Source organism: Dermacentor andersoni, chromosome 8 (assembly GCF_023375885.2).
Source record: "Dermacentor andersoni chromosome 8, qqDerAnde1_hic_scaffold, whole genome shotgun sequence".
Classification (NCBI taxonomy): Eukaryota; Metazoa; Arthropoda; class Arachnida; order Ixodida; family Ixodidae; genus Dermacentor; species Dermacentor andersoni.
Genome location: NC_092821.1, coordinates 139,890,503 through 139,906,694, shown reverse-complemented (window position 1 = coordinate 139,906,694; position 16,192 = coordinate 139,890,503). Strand labels below are relative to the sequence as shown.

The 16,192-nt window shown below is 49.0% G+C and overlaps 1 protein-coding gene across 2 annotated transcripts in view; it reads right to left on the bottom strand.

Annotated features, from left to right (window-relative positions):
- The window catches only part of unk (RING finger protein unk), a 41,573-nt gene that overhangs the window by 13,696 nt on the left and 11,685 nt on the right, over positions 1-16,192 (bottom strand). For both annotated transcript variants that reach the window (XR_011896143.1, XM_050173924.3), the window contains exons 3-12: positions 15,868-16,169; positions 15,214-15,349; positions 14,713-15,019; positions 13,992-14,084; positions 10,805-10,975; positions 10,233-10,413; positions 8,802-8,921; positions 8,452-8,600; positions 8,048-8,266; positions 7,201-7,275 (exon numbers count right to left, since the gene is read on the bottom strand). Coding sequence is in view for 1 of the 2 variants with exons in the window: in XM_050173924.3 (XP_050029881.3) it covers positions 7,201-7,275; positions 8,048-8,266; positions 8,452-8,600; positions 8,802-8,921; positions 10,233-10,413; positions 10,805-10,975; positions 13,992-14,084; positions 14,713-15,019; positions 15,214-15,349; positions 15,868-16,169 (1,753 nt within the window). In the remaining variant the exon portion in view is untranslated. The remainder of the gene's footprint in view (positions 1-7,200; positions 7,276-8,047; positions 8,267-8,451; positions 8,601-8,801; positions 8,922-10,232; positions 10,414-10,804; positions 10,976-13,991; positions 14,085-14,712; positions 15,020-15,213; positions 15,350-15,867; positions 16,170-16,192) is intronic.

Genomic DNA, 16,192 nt, shown 5'->3' with positions numbered 1-16,192 from the left:
AATCGCAAACTTTACGATAAGATCGCAGAAGTTGAGATGTATTGTCACGTGGTAGTGCATATAAAAAACACAGTAGCAATACTGTGAAAGACGAAACTAATGTTGATTGGGCGAACCTGTGCCCACAGAAACAGGCTACATTTAAAGAACAGCGACGATGGCCAACACAGTCGCCGATCGTCAAAATCTGATCAGCGGGTCAAGCACGTCGGCTTTTATACACCAGTCGCCAAATGTTCCAGACTAATCGCTGGGACCCGCGTGTCTTCCACAAAGTTCTACACCATTCGCGTCATGCGAGGAAATCAGATAACACAAGGTTCAGTAAAAACAGACAGCGGATAGAACCATCGATAACTTTTGAGAAACTTCCAATACATGCAGATGCGTCCTGCGCTGTGCGATAACATTTGTTAGGCAGTGAAATGTGGTCGCCTGATAGAGATATACAAGTACATGTGTCATTGCCCCCTTCGTAGAAAGCATCGACCCGATGCTGCAAACAAACGAAAGTAATAAACTAAAACACCCCCAGCAGAACGCAACAAAATGAGGATGTTCGTCAGCATGCGTAATACAGCTTAAGACGCACCACATGGACAAGTTCAGATCATGCACGGTGCCGCTGTGAATGCAAAATACCGTCCAGCCCAACCTCATAGTCCAGTGCGCCAATACGTCAGATGACCTTGTAGGATCCAAAATAGCGTCGCAATAGTTTCTCAGCGAGTCCTCGTCAGCGTATCGGGGTCCGAACCCAAACACTGTCGCCGGGCTGGTACTCAACGTAGCGTCGGCTGTCGGTACGCTGCTGGTTCTTGATCCGTAGGTGGGCGAGCTTTCGGGCTTCTTCGGCGCGCTGGAGATAGGTGGCGACGTCAAGATTCTCTTCCATCAGTGACGTGCGGCTGCAAGGCGTCAAGAGTCGTCGTCGGGTTCCTGCCGTAAACCAGCTTGAACGCCGTGATCTGTGTTGTTTCTTGCACCACCGTGTTGTGAGCAAAGGTTTCGTACGGCAGGACCACGTCCCATGTCTTGTGCTCGACGTCGACGTACATTGCTAGCATGTCGGCGAGGGTCTTATTCAGGCGCTCCATAAGACCATTCGTCTGTGGGTGGTAGGCAGCTGTCCACCTGTGCCTTGTCTGACTGTACTGCAGAATGGCTTGGGTGAGATCCACTGTAAAGGTCGTTCCTCTGTCAGTAATGAGGACTTCTGGGGTGCCATGTCGCCGCAGGATGTTCTATACGAAGAATTTCGCCACTGCGGCTGTGCTACCTTTCAGCAGAGCTTTCGTTTGTGAAGTGGTCCGTCGCCAAGACTATCCATTTATTTCCGGTTGCCGATGTCCAAAAGGGTCCCAACAAATCCATCCCGGTCTGCTGAAATGGTCGGCTAGGAGACTCAATCGGCTTTAGTAATCCCGCTGGCCTTGCCGCTGGTGTCTTGCGTCACTGACAGTCTCGGCATGTCTTGACGTATCGGGAAACATCAGTGATCAGGCGTGGCCAGTAATACCTTTCCTGTATCCTCGATAGCGTACGGGAGAATCCGAAGTGCCCAGTGGTCGGATCGTCATGCAGTACTTCTGGAAGCAGTGTTCAGGGAACAACAAGAACATAGTTGGCACGGACTGGTGAGAAGTTCTTCTTTACTAGTAGGTTGTTTTGAAGCGAGAATGAAGGCAATCCACGCTTAAATACCCTAGGGACAACGTCGGTGTTCCCTTCCAAATACTCGACGAGGCCTTTCAGCTCCGGGTCTGCTCGTTGCTGCTTAGTGAAGTCTTCTGCGCTTATTATTCTAAGGAAGGCGTCGTCGTCCTCGTCGTCTTGGACGGGGGATCGATGGGGCCGCCATATTCTTGCAGTCTGAGGCTCCACCGCGCTAACCGTCCTGAATGGTCCTTTAAGTTAGCTAGCAAACAACGCGTGGTGGTCGCCGACAACTTTGGATGGCCTGCCATATTGGTAAGGGCGGAATTCTGCTGTAGGCGAAACGATGGCAAGGCATTCCTTTTAGGTCGTAGAATAATTGCCTTCCACTTTTGACAGCGACTGGCTAGCGTAAGCTACAACCTGTTCAAGTCCGTCTTTCCTCTGGACTAGGACGGCATCGAGGCCTAGGCTACTGGTGTCAGTGTGGATTTCAGTATCGGCGTCCTCGTCGAAGTGCGCTAGTACCGGCGGCGACAGCATGAGTCGTTTGAGTTCTTGAAATGCGTCGGCCTACGACGTTTCCCACTTGAACTCGACATCATGTTTGGTTAGATGTGTTAGCAGCTCCGCGATGCGTGAAAAGTCCTTGACAAAGCGCCTATAGTAGGCACACATGCCAAGGAATCTGCGCACTGCCTTCTTGTCGACTGACTGTGGGAACTTTGGGATGGCAGCTGTCTTCTGCGGGTCGGGGCATACTCCAGATTTGCTGATGACGTGGCCTAGGAACAGAAGCTCATCGTAGGCAAAGTGGCACTTTTCCGCTTCAGAGTGACCCCTGATGACTTGATGGCCTCTAGTACTGTCGCAAGCCGCCTAAGGTGATCGTCGAAATTTTTGGCAAAGACGACGACATCATCCAAATAAACAAGACAGGTCTGCCACTTCAATCCTGCTAACACCGTGTCCATGACACGCTGGAGCGTTGCAAGCGCCGAGCACAGTCCGAATGACATGACCTTGAAACGTAGAGGCCGTCTGGCATGATGAAGGCGGTCTTTTCGCGATCTCTCTCGCCAACTTCTATTTACCAGTAGCCAGACTTGAGATCCATCGACGAGAAATATTTAGCATTGCAGAGCCGATTCCAATGCGTCGTCTATCCGTGGGAGGGGGTATACGTCCTTCTTCGTGATCTTGTTAAGTCGACAGTAATCGATGCAGAAACGCAGAGTACCGTCCTTTTTCTTCACCAAGACTACAGGAGATGCCCATGGGCTTTTCAACAGCTGGATGATGTCATCGCACAGCATTTCGTCGACTTGTTGCCTAATAGCTTCCCGTTCTCGCGTCGAAACTCGGTAAGGGCTCTGGCGAAGTGGTCAAGCGCACTCATCTGTTATTATGCGGTGCTTTGCGACCGGTGTTTCTTGAATCCTCGATAACGTCGAAAAGCAGTCCGTGTATCATCGAAGCAGACTTCTGACCAGTTGCTCATTAATCATGGGGAGACTTGGATTTATGTCGAAGTCTGGTTCGGGAACTATGGTTGTCGGGGTAGATGCGGCAGAATCCGAGCGGACAAACGCATTGCTGGTTTCCAGACTTTCCTCGATGTATGCAATTGTCGTTCCCTTGTTGATGTGCTTGAGCTCCTGGCTGAAGTTTGTCAGCAACACTTTTGTTTTTCCTCTGTGCAGTCGAGCGATCCCTCTTGCGACGCAAATTTCACGGTCGAGTAGTAGACGTTGGTCACCCTCGATGACGCCTTCTACATCGGCAGGTGTTTCGGTGCTGACGGAAATAATAATGCTGGAGCGTGGCGGGATGCTTGATCTTCGACCACACTCAAGGCGTGGTGACTAGGAGAGCTCTCCGGCGGTATCGCTTGATCTTCCGACAGCGTTATTGATTTTGATTTCAGATCGATGATTGCGCCGTGTTGGTTCAGGAAGTCTATGCCGAGAATGACGTCTCGTGAACAGTGTTGGAGGATAACGAAGGTGGCAGGGTAAGTACATTCACGAAATGTAATTCTTGCTGTGCAGATTCCAGTCAGCATAATGAGGTGTCCTCCAGCGGTCCAAATTTGAGGGCCTTGCCATTCAGTCTTAACTTTCTTCAACTGGGCGGCGATGTGTCTGCTCATGACACAGTAATTGGCCCCTGTGTCGACTAAGGCAGTGACCGCGTGGCCGTCGAGAAGCACGTCGAGGTCAGTGGTTCTTTGTCTTACGTTACAGTTCGGTCTAGGGGTCGGATCACAGCTGCGTCGTGTTGACTGTTGGCTGGTACGTGGCGCCGTCAGGTCGTCTTTCGTCGGCATATTCTTTGCTTCCAGACTTCGTCGGGACGGCAGCGTGTCGTTCTTATGCCATCCAGATAGTCTCATCGGCGTCTTCGTCGGTGGCGGAGGATCTTCGTCAGTTCGACGAACAGCAAGTGCACCTCCATCGGTTGCTGCTTTTAGTTTTGCGGATATGGGCTCGCAGAGCGGCCCCGCGTTGGGTCAGTGTATGGACACCGCTGCGGCAACAGGTAGCGGCCTGGTGATGGCGAACGGGACGGTTGTCGAGAGCTCCAGTGAGTAACGGTGAGGTAGCCTGCGATATCGTGAGGTCGTTCACCAAGCTGTGGTCGTGGCATGTTAACGGGGAACCCTCGCAGTCCTATCTCCCGGTATGGGCATCATCAGTAGACATGACCCGCTTCTCAGTGGTAGCAGAGCGGGCGGTTGTCAGGAGCGTGCCAGACGTCTGTCTTCCTCGGGTAGCTGCGTTGGGCGACGGGTGGGCGTGCTGGCGGCGGATGACGGAATTGCGGCATTACAGGGCCTGGGCGCGGCTGTGGAGTGGGACCTCGACAGCGGGCAGCGGCGGCTTAGGTCACCGCTGCCGGCTGGGGCTGCGGTGATTGTGGTTGCACCTCGGGAACTCCAAGCGATCGCTGGACCTCTTCTTTGAAGATTTCGGTGATTGAGGACACTTGAGGCTGCGATGAAGGAAAGAGCTTCTGAAGCTCCTCTCATACGACCGCCCTGATAGTCCTGCTATCCGGTGGACAGTAATTGAAGTCTGGCATAGTTTGTTAAGTTGGTGCAGCGGTCGATTTGCTGGTTCTGCATTTCCAGTGTCTTCTCGATGCTCGTGGCTTCACCAAGGAACTCGTCAACGGTCTTCGGTGGGCTTCTTACCATTCCGGCAAAAAGTTCCTCTTTCACACCACGCATGAGTAGGTGAACTTTCTTCTCTTGAGACATTTCCAGGTCGACGTGGCGGAATAGACAGGCCATCTCCTCCGTGAAGATCGCTATCGTCTCATTGGGCAGCTGCGCTCTGGTTTCTAGTAGAGCTTGGGCTCGCTCTTTTCGCACGACGCTTGTAAATGTCTGCAGGAAGCCGCGGCGGAACAGCTCCCACGTCGTTAAGGCGGCTTCTCAATTCTCTAACCACGTCCTGGCGGCGTCTTCCAATGCGAAATAGACATGTTGCAGCTTGTCGTTGCTGTCCCAGCTGTTAAACGTAGCGACCTTCGCATACGTCTCCAGCCAGCTTTCCGTGTCCTCGAATGTGGAACCGTCCTCGAATGTGGAACCATGGAACGTCGGTGGCTCTCTGGGCTGATGCAGAACTATTGGGGACGGTGCGGCTGCCATTGCGACTGTCTTGGCCCCAATCTTCTTGGTCGTCTCTGGTAGAAGTCCGTGTTCTGGGGGCAGCTGCTTTAGCTGGCGGCTTGTTTGATGTTCCGGGACGACGTTGGTGTTGTCTTTGTGGTCCGGGCTTGGATCAAGGCTTGTCGGGGGCGTCTGGTACATGAACATAAAGCACCTCCACCAGATGTCACGTGGTAGTGACATATAAAGAACACAGCAGCAATACTGGGAAAGACGAAACTAACTTTTATTGGGCGAACCTGTGCCCACAGAAAATGGCTACATTTAAAGAACAGCGACAATGGTGAACACAGTCGGTGATCGTCAAAATCTGATCAGGGGGTCACGCGCGTCGGCTTTTATACATCAGTTGTCGAATGTTCCAGACTACTCGCTCGGACCCGCGTGTCTTCCACAAAGTTCTATACCATTCGCATCAGGCGAGGGAATCGGATCACACAAGGTTCGGTAAAAACAGACAGCGGATAGAACTATCGATACCGTATTTACACGATTGTAAGTAGACTCGAATGTAAGTCGACCCCCCCATATCGCATGACAGGAAAAAAATATATATATAGCATACCCCAGGGCGCATTCGATAACGAAAATTTATTAGTAGCTGACATGGTCACTGGACTACTCGCCTTCACTAGTGCTGCCATCGTCATCGTTGCTGCGGTCCCACAGCGCGTCGTGGTCCAGCGAAATTTCACATTTGGCAAACGACCGCACCAGGACATCTTGTGGAACAGCAGCCCACGCCGAATGCACCCAACCACACGCAGCCGTCAGGGAGGCTCTTTTGACAGGTCCGGTTGGTGCAATTTCGTGGTCTTCTGCCGCCAGCCACTCGTACTCACGGCGGAGCAGGGCTTTAAAATTAAGGCGAAGGTCCAGGCTTGTTTCATGACCATGTCGCACTTCACTGGCAGGGACCGATCACGCATTTCAGCGACATACGCCGCAAGCTTGGCCTACAGCTTCGGAAAGCGTCCAGACTTCGGCACGTGGGAAATTTCTCACTTGCCGTCACAGGTGAAAATTTCGTTTCACTGCAGTCGCCACTCTCGCACAACCCGTTCAGAAACATCGAAATTGCGGCCCGCTGCGCAGAGATTTGTTTCTTCGGCGTAAAGGATGGCAGCCCTCTTGAACGCTGCTGTGAACGAGTGCCGAACGATTAGTGGGCCTGGAGCACTCATGACAGCTGAGGAAGCATAGAAGTAGCACGTAGCCGGCAGTCAAGTGGAACGTGTCAAACCAAGGCCAATGCCTTTCAACAGAGAAAGAGAAACCTGCGAGCGGTGTCTGCTCTGTCTTCCGTGAACTACTGATACTCCCCGCAAGCGCCGCCGTTCTGAGGGTGCCGCCGCAAATGGGAACAGCGGCGCTTCCATCAACTATCGACACCCCCCCATGAGTGTTGCATGCACTGTAAAACTCAAAAATGTTGAAAAACCCTTCCGAAAGCGAACAAACTTGCGGGATAGCGAAAAGATACAGGTAGGGCCATAGAGCAAACATAAAATTGTAACTACGTTGCAGCTCCCGTTGGTCTCGCTTTTTTGGCGGGGCCATGTTTTGGTTTCGATTGTAAGTTGACCCCCCAACTTCAGGCTTTCAAATTAAAAAAAAAGTGGTCAACTTACAATCTTGTAAATACGGTAACTTTCGAGGAACTTCCGATACATGCAGGCACGTCCTGCGCTGTGCGATAACATTTGTTAGGCGGTGAAACGTGATCGCCCGATAGAGATATACAAGTACACGTGTCAGTATGTTAAGGCGATGACCTCCTGCACACACCATGAGGTTAAAAGGAAAAGTGCTTGTTCTCCGAGTGCAGGGAGAAAGAAATGCTAAATTGAGGAAAGTGGACGCACCTCATCTCGTTGGCATTCAGCCATCTTTTCCCTGTGCTTGGCCTCTTCTACTTCCCGCTTCCATGCCTCATACACCTGCCAACAAAGACAGTAAGAGGGAAAGGGTTACACCACATCATAGCTGAGACATCTGTTGCCAAATGCATCAGTGCAAGCTAAAAAATGGCTAAAATCTGGAAGTGAATCACTACCGTACTGAGCCCTTCCCTCGCCCCGCCTGCCACACATCCAAGCACACACACACTTGAAGAAAATATACACGTACAGCCTTATGTAAGTAGTTGCCATACGTTTGCACACTGCAATGCCAAATTTTATCTTATTTTTTTTACCTTCTCAATTTATCAAGCTTGTTTGTCTTTCTCCCGCTTCAATCCCCTGCTTCTCCAAACCCTTCTATACTGGTTGCGGGACATTTCAGAGTGATTGACCACTCAACCTATTAGTCATTTGACTGATTGACCTTTATGCACCAAAGGAACAGCCGGGCTACAAGAGGATGCCATGCGGTGGATTTGTCAATTTCGACCACCTGATGCTTTATTTAAGCATGCACTGGGAATTTAAACACACATGAGCGTTTTTCACACTTTAGCCCAATCAAAATACAGTTGTAGCAGCTAGGAATTGAAGCCATGAAAACATGCTCAGGTCCACCGTCGTGTCCTGGAAAGAAAAAGTGAGCGCGTGTGTTGCCAACATTAAAATTCAGTTCAGCAGTGGCACACCCTAGCCTTGACAACCGCCAGCAGTCTTGCAAGATGTCAGTCCCACACACATTCACACAGGAATGACCCAATGCAGAGCTGGTACACTAGCCCTAGCTATTATTGATAAGTGGACTCACGACTCGCGCCTGCACCAGGCCTTCCTCCCACGAGCCCGGCATGGGCTGGTGCAGCCCCGGGGGCGCCTTGGGGGCCATTCGGTCATCCCAGAGCAAGTGTGACGAAGATGGGGACGACAGTGCCCCCTGGCTGAAGTCGTACATGCCCGGGAAGCCCGGGTACTTGGGTCCCGAGAAGGAGCCCGCCCCACCGGAGTGGCTGTAAAAGGCTGCAGCCGCCTGTGTATGAAAAAAAAAAAAAAAAAAAAAAAACAGGAACATTTGATTAATCGAATGTCTGGTTGATCAACTGATAGACTTGGCTACTTCTCAAGATTCTGTGTCATTATTCCTAGTTTCTAGCACGAATCTCTCAAACCTGGAATGTTAACCTACTATGCAACCTAACCTATACCTTCCCTCACCTTGTCCATAGCATGGTCGTGGCTGGACTGCAGGCCAAGGCTGTGGGGCAGAGAGCCCACGGGGGGTGACATGTTGCTGCCGAGCCGCCGATTGCAGTGCATGCCGCTTGCCCCCGGAATGTTCATAGGTGCAGAACTTCCTAGCAAACCTGCACAAGAAAATTTTATCGCATCCTTATGCTGAAACGATAGCTTCACAAAGCATGCAAACATAGAAGAAAAACAGCAGCTATTTTAGAGGCTGTTGTTTATTCAACAACATCCAACCGAGCTTAACAGCCGCACCACTGCCAAATTGATTCAATGCAATTTCTACACACAAACACCAGCACAAACTCCCTGCTGCTTACCTGAACTCGTTAGCCCTTGCGTTATTGATGTGCTCACGGGGTTGGAATCATTTTCTAGATCCTTGTCTAAAGAAGCCTCAACATTGATGTCTTCCAGGCTAAGGTCGTCAAGTGCTACACCTGCAATGGCATAGAGCGGATTTGCATTCTCACAAGGCCCAACAAATGAAAGCTTCAAATCTCTCACAAACTAGTACACTAAGTAAAACATTGAGCTGAACATTCATGAATATTCGTTCAACTGATTACATTGTTTGACATTAGGAAACATCGAAATTTAGAGGTGAACATTGAGTAAACAATGTTGGGCCTAATGTCCAATGCCATTCTTTCAATTCAATTCCTTGAACATGTAGTCAAACCTTACAGAAGACGATTAAAATGGACACACAAACAATTCACAATCCACACACAGATCAAGCCGACACAACTTTTTTTCGTGAAATCGGGCGCATGCCTCCCTCAGAGCACATTTTCAAACTACATATTGTACCGCAGAGACATATCCTCGTGGGAACATTACAGACTCTCCTGCATCCCCTGATGTTGCTTTCCCCGCATTCTTCTCATGTATCCTGCAATCCAGCTTCCCCACGTAGCACATGCAGCACTGAGAGTCGGTGTAGCTGCAGAGTGGTACGAGAGATGACAGTAGTGTTTCTATGCTAGCACTTCCAGATGTAGCGTATACTCAGGTGCCAGGGGGAACTCTGTATCGCTTGCTCGGTATTTTGGCGTGGCGAGCCCCCTGATTTGTCAACGTGTTTCATCAGCATGCTACATTTATTGTACATCAGCTAGCTGGATTATTGTATAAAAGGTACAATACATGCCCTTTTGTTTTTTAGCACTACTGTGTACACATGAGACCCCCCACATACTTCATGGTGCTGCAAGTTTCTTGGTTCATAGGCGTTAGCAATGAATCCTATTAAAGAAGCATATCATGAATGACGCATAACTCTGAATACTCTCAGGAGCAACAGATCCTTCAACAAAAGTACAAACAACACCGCATGTGACCAACACCAACTATGGGTTGCACAAAGCCAAGGCTTTGTCGAGATGCTCAATCCGGTTTGAGGTGACCTCAATGCTTTTGAAAGACCACAAAAAAAAAAAGACACTTTGGTTCCCACATAGGAGCATTCATAAGGATTTGCCTTATAGTCTTTGTATGTGTGTTTATTTGCCACGAGCGAGAGCAGACGACGCTTTCTTTGCGCATGCGATGCTAGAGACGAGAGGACAGCATCGACTGTTCTCGGGCAATACCCTAATCTCTGCTCGCTTCCCAAAGCTTTACTGCACAAGCAACGCCACAGGAGCCACATTTCAGAGCATAAAAAAACGACTCCATTCAAATGTGCCGTAAGTCCTATGCGCTTTTGACAGAGGGCGCACACGTCAAAATGGAAAAGATGAACTCACCAACAACCGATTCCACTGTGTTTGTAGAGTGGTAAAAGGACGAGGAGGAGGAGGCTGTAGACGTCATCGGGGGTGGTGTGAGACCGTGTACCAGCCAGACGTCCTGCTTGAGGCGCGCCTTCTCCAGGGGGTCCGCCATGGGCTCATTGTCAATGGCCTTGAGCTGCTTGCGAATGCTTGCCTACAAGATGAAACGTGCACTGCCTAAGCATCGCGGATTCACAACGTGTGCACCGACCTGTTCTGGACTCGCCTACTAATCTATTCCGATCGACTTTCTGAACAGGAAGTTGGAGTAGTTGGTATAGATGGCTTGCACTGACATTGTCCTAACTGCCATGCTGGACAACCAGCACAGCGAGAAGCCACGCGTATTGGAGTCTCTGGCAGTTGTGCCCAGCAGCATTCCAACAACTCCTCAATGACATCGACCGAGGTTACCCGTGGCACTGAATACTATACATTGTCATCTTAGTTACCATGTTGGAGGACCAACGCAATAAGAAGCTGCGTCTGTGGTGTCTCGTGCAAGCTATCCAGTGACCGAACATGGGAAGGTTGGAGGGGCTCACCTCACGGTCTTCTCGTTCAGAGCCTGGGGCCTTCTGGTGCAGTGGTAACGACTCGGAGGAGTGGTTAGTGGAAGAACTATATGAGCGGGGCCGTCCAATGGGGTTGGGCAATGGGTTGTTGCTACAATCATTTGCTTGCGCAGCATACCACGCTTTCTCCCCTAAAGACGCCTGGAAGAGAATAATGTGACCACAGGTGAGTGCCTCAACCCATTCGGCAGCAGAGACTGTCCATCACTTCTTTTTTCTTTTTTTGCAAATTATTCTTCTGCTCATGTGTGGTCAACGCACATTTCATCAACCATAAAAATGAACGTAAAATCAAGACTACGAAGCATTTCTTTTGCAAGATGCCTACATCATGCATATGTCGACACTGTGTGGAACCACAGTAGACTTAGGCTTTACGGCAGGAGTGTATTACACCCTTTTCGAAGGCACTGTTAACCAAGTTAACTACCACATTTATTTAAATCTAGGCTGGCCCTTTAGGCAAACACCAAAAATTCGGAAGGTGAGGGAAAAAAAAACAGAATACTTTCCTCAAACGAAAAAAAAAGCATTCGACAACAAAAATAACATGAAACATCGTCGAAATGTTGCACTTACAGAATTCTAAAATTATCGAATCGGCCAGAATTTCATCCCATGCCTCTGCGACACAGCTCCCTACCTGACTAAGCGAAGTAGACATGCCAGAGTAGACAGGCATCCAAACTTGTCATGAGCAATGATTCAGAACGTATGTGACCTCTATCACCTTCGCCTGCATGATCTCTCTTGTTACGGACATTTGTTGTTCTCACTGTGTTCAGATAAAATCAGCAACATATATTTTCGCCTCGTGGCTTCGAGCTTTCTACAATCACTAGAGTCTGGGAGTTGCGGAAGCGCGCATTCTCGAAACTGAGCCGACACCGCCTTTCATACATCCTCCCTCAACGTATCAGCCTACAACTGAGTACATAAGGTAGTATTGATTGATTTATTCTAACATCCAAAATCAAAACAGTATGTTGCTCCTGGGCCCGGAAACATGCGTGCATGCATCGCCCTATGCTACAGGGCTTGCACCCCCACACGTTAGAAACAACTGGCACCTCAGCTGCACAGCTTACTTGATTCATGCAAAATGCATTTAGTACTACTACTTGAGAATGCACCGCATTTGCGTACAACATGACATGCACAACACTGCAAACATGCTACACAACTGTGGTTGCAAATACAGTTAAACCTCAATATAACTAACTTCAATACAACAAAATTCTTCATATAACAAAGCATTTAACTTTCTATATAACTTTTTGTTCATAGAACACCATGTATTCTGAACCTCAATATAATGAAGTGTGTTTGTACCCACTTTCAATGTAACAAAATTTCACTGCCGCCGCAAAGGAATATAGAAACAATAAATGGAAACTTCTGCAGATGCAGATGGCCAAATGGCTAAATTACATGCAGCTGCTTGCGATTGCGCCTCTCAAATCACGCACTGCGCGAGCTGCAGCAGGCACCCTGGCAGAGCAGTAGCATCTTCCGTATAAAGTCCAAGCAAGATGAAATCCTATCACGCCCTGCGCGCTCTAGGTTTGAGAAAAAGTGTGCGAGGGTAATCCAAGAAGGATGGCAGGTTAGCAAGCGCCATCTTCTGAGCAATGGGAAAAGGGGGTAGGGGAGCGTACTCACAATAACGCGATCAAGCAGGTGCAAGCGGGGTGGGGAGGGGGTCGGTGCACGCCTCCCTTCTCTAATGCGGACATGGATCTCAGAGCGGCTGCGTGCATACACAGCCACCGCACCTTGTTTTACAGGTAAAGGGTGAGTGTGCCGGGATGGCATGTGATCGCGCACTGTCTTCCGGCGCAATTAGTGCTGGAGGCCGCGTAATCTCGAGTTTAGGAGATGCAATGAAGCAAGGCAGGCGACGCATTCATTACCCGCTGCCAGCACTTTTCACGACAGCATCATCCCTCTGTGGGCAACGCTATCGGCCACGAGCGCGGAGTGGATGCGAAAGCGTGGCTGGCTTTGCTTGTTACCGCCAATGCAAAGATATCAACGACATGGCATAAAACCAGATTTTTCGTTGCCCACTATCAAATTTAAGAAAATTGTCTTCTTCATTCAAATTTGCTTTTTCCAACGGCCTAATAACTAAGAAAATTTTGCGGCCCCGTCCGTGTAAGAAAAATTTATTGGTGACTACACTTTTTTGGCATAAAAATTCTGATTTCACTGTAACGAAATTTCAATATGTAACAAGCAAATTACCTATTTTGCCAACTTCATTATATCGAAGTTCAACAGTAACTCAAATGAGAACAACTTCCCAAACTTTAAAATTTTTAATTAAGTTATGGGTTCTACATGCAAAAAACTATGATTTGATTATGAGGGACACCGTAGTGGGGACTCCTGAATAATTTGGACCACCTGGAGTTCTTTTAACATGCATCTAAATTTAAGTACGAGGATGTTATTGCATTTCAGCCCTATCGAAATGCTGCCGCTGTAGTTTCCCAAAGGTTATGGGACAACACGGTGACACTATAGAATGGAACACCTTCCCATTTTACGCTCGTCTATTGAAAGACACTGTCTCAATGCGTTTAAATTTTGGGGATGGAGGACAGTGGGGAGGTGTAGTCCTGTCCGCAACTGCAGTCCATGGGCTATAAGCTTCACATCGCTTATGTTTAAAAAAATAATAATAATAATAGTCGGCTTAGATTGAAATATGTATACCATAACCTGCATTTCTGTAGACAGCTGTCTAAGGCACGACTTGCATGCGGTTTCCCAAACGAACTTAGCACACTACCTGTTGCTTCAATTTTTAAAGCAGGCCAACTGCAGTGTTATCACAGAACAACGTAATGCAAAAGTCACAAGCGTACCCAATGTATAAAATGAAACGTCACCATTTCCTTATGTTACCATTCATGCAAGCAAGGCTTAGCTCCCCTACCAAGTAGTGATCCACGTTACTCCCGTTTAGGAAACTGACTTGAAGACGCACTTTCACGAGGTTAGCCACCGAGAACGTACGCTACAAGGAGGAGCAAAAAAAAAAGAGCAAAGCAAGAGAGAAGTCGATTACTGTACGGGTTAGGGTCTACTCGGCGGGCATGCATGCACAGTAATGGCACAGACAGCTACGAGAACGAGCAGAGGCGCTCACCGCATGTTGCTGCTGCTGCTCGGCCATGTGATCGTGTGACCCAACGTGTGAGAAAGGGTTGTCATTCTTGCAGGCCGGGGAACCGGAACTGCCCTGAAAACAGCCAAGCACAAAGGACTTGGGAAATACGTACACAACAAACTTCACTGTAAAAAAAAAGGGGGGGGGGGAATAAACCATGGCCTTAATTCGTTTCAGACAACCTGTTCCATTGCAGAAGGATCATAGCCTAAAACTAGGTAAATTGACTCCCGATTCTCTCTATTTCCACCAGTCACCAGTTCACACTTTTTGCTGCCCTAAGCTACTTGATGCACTGCACTCATAGACCCTGGGGGTGATAATTTCGGACGATTGCTTTTGAGGTTACTTTCACTTTGGTGAGAGTATGCACGAATGGCATCAGGTGCACCGGCGTCCACAGGTGACGGCATTTCTGCCACCATTCTAAGTCGGCATGCTTGGCTTAGAACTAAACGTGTCGCAAAAATGCTGCTGCTCATAGATGCCAATGCCAGCTATAGACCACCTATTAGATGATGAATGTTTGCCAATGGTGCATCCATAAAATGGCCTTGTTGACCCAGCTGAACTCGCTCAAAAGACCTCCCCCCCCCCTCCCCAAGGGTTTTGCAGACCAACACACAGGGTTAGCTGCACAACATGCTGCAACGAGTACCCACCCACGAAAAAAAAACGGCTGCGAACCAAGCACCCTCACCTGGTGATTTGCCGAGGATGACGAAGAGGGCAGGGCACTGGACAAGATGGCGGCCAGGTTGGTGGAGTAGTCGGGCCCGAGGTCCCGGACGGCCGAGATCTCCTTCTCGACGTGCGCAAAAGCGCAGAATGGTCCCCGGGGGCAGTAGTTGGCCTGCTGCATGTCGTTGCACTTGGTTGACTTGTAGATCTCCGGGTGGAACTGCTGCTCGGTGCGCGTGTGGCAGTAGGAGCAGCTGTCACCGTTGTCGCAGTTGGCCGGGTCCCCCCACTCGTCACCTTGCTTCACATTGGGGCACGGTGTTGATCTGCCGACAGAAGAAGGTCGCGCCAAGTATAGGCAGAGTGCGGCAAACCACAGAAGACCAAAATGGCAGGCACCGTGAACTAATGCCAGCAGCACATCGCACTTAAAATGACACTTATATTCAGACATCTACATGTTTGAGCGAGTTATATAGATTTTTTTCACACAAATGCACAAGTTATGAAGACAACGTACCTGTATTTATATTTCTTTGGGCTTCGTCGTTTGTCTCGGCTATTGTGGTACTGGGGGCACGCATAACCCTGCCGGCAGAGCCGGGGTGGCCGTTTGCATGGCTCAGTTTTGTAGTTAGTTAAAACATATTTTGTATCTGCAAAGGAGAGAGAGGGCAATGAGTCAGAAACATCATTAGACACAGACAAACCTCGATATAACGAAAACATTTTTTTTTTTTCAGTTTCAATTTAACAAAATGTTTTCCATTCCTAACATATTATGGAAACCTTTTTTTACTTCTCAATTTGTATTCACCTTAATATTGAGTGGATGTACTTCTTTAAAATGTTTATGCATTCCGATTCAATGTTATATTCTGCGTTGCGGTCCTTGACATTATATATGTTCTGTATTAAGTGGATAACTACCTTTCTTTTACTAACGAATACGCTGTTGCACTAACAGGGGAAAAAAAGACTTAAGAAGAAAAGTAGGAAACAATAGGTCAAGCTCTGAACATCAATTGATTTTATTCTTACAGCAGAGCATGGAGAATCAACAAATGTGCACGCGTGCATCAGTGTTGTCTAGAACGATTACAGTGACATTTTTAACAGCTGCATAATTTTGCTCTCTTCGGCATTGCTTCAAAGCATCACACACAAAGCTCACCCTGCCAATGCGGGTCCTCGTTGAGCGCGTTCCGCTCCTTGTCCAAGCTGTTGGGTCCGCCATTTGTGGCGTCGTCAGGGCCATTGGCCGAACTGCCGTCGCCGGCCAGGCATGCCTGCTGCTCCTTGGCGTCATAGACGGGCGAGCGCAGGTCGTGCAGGCCGTGTGCGAAGGCGCAGTGGGGTCCGTTTTTGACACAGTTGCCCCGAGCATCCGTGTCGTACACACAGATGCCTGTCTTGTAGTAACGTAGATGGTAGCGACGCTCCGTGTCCCCCGCCGTCCGGTGCAGAAAGCGGCACCTGTTGTTGACATCACCCCCCGC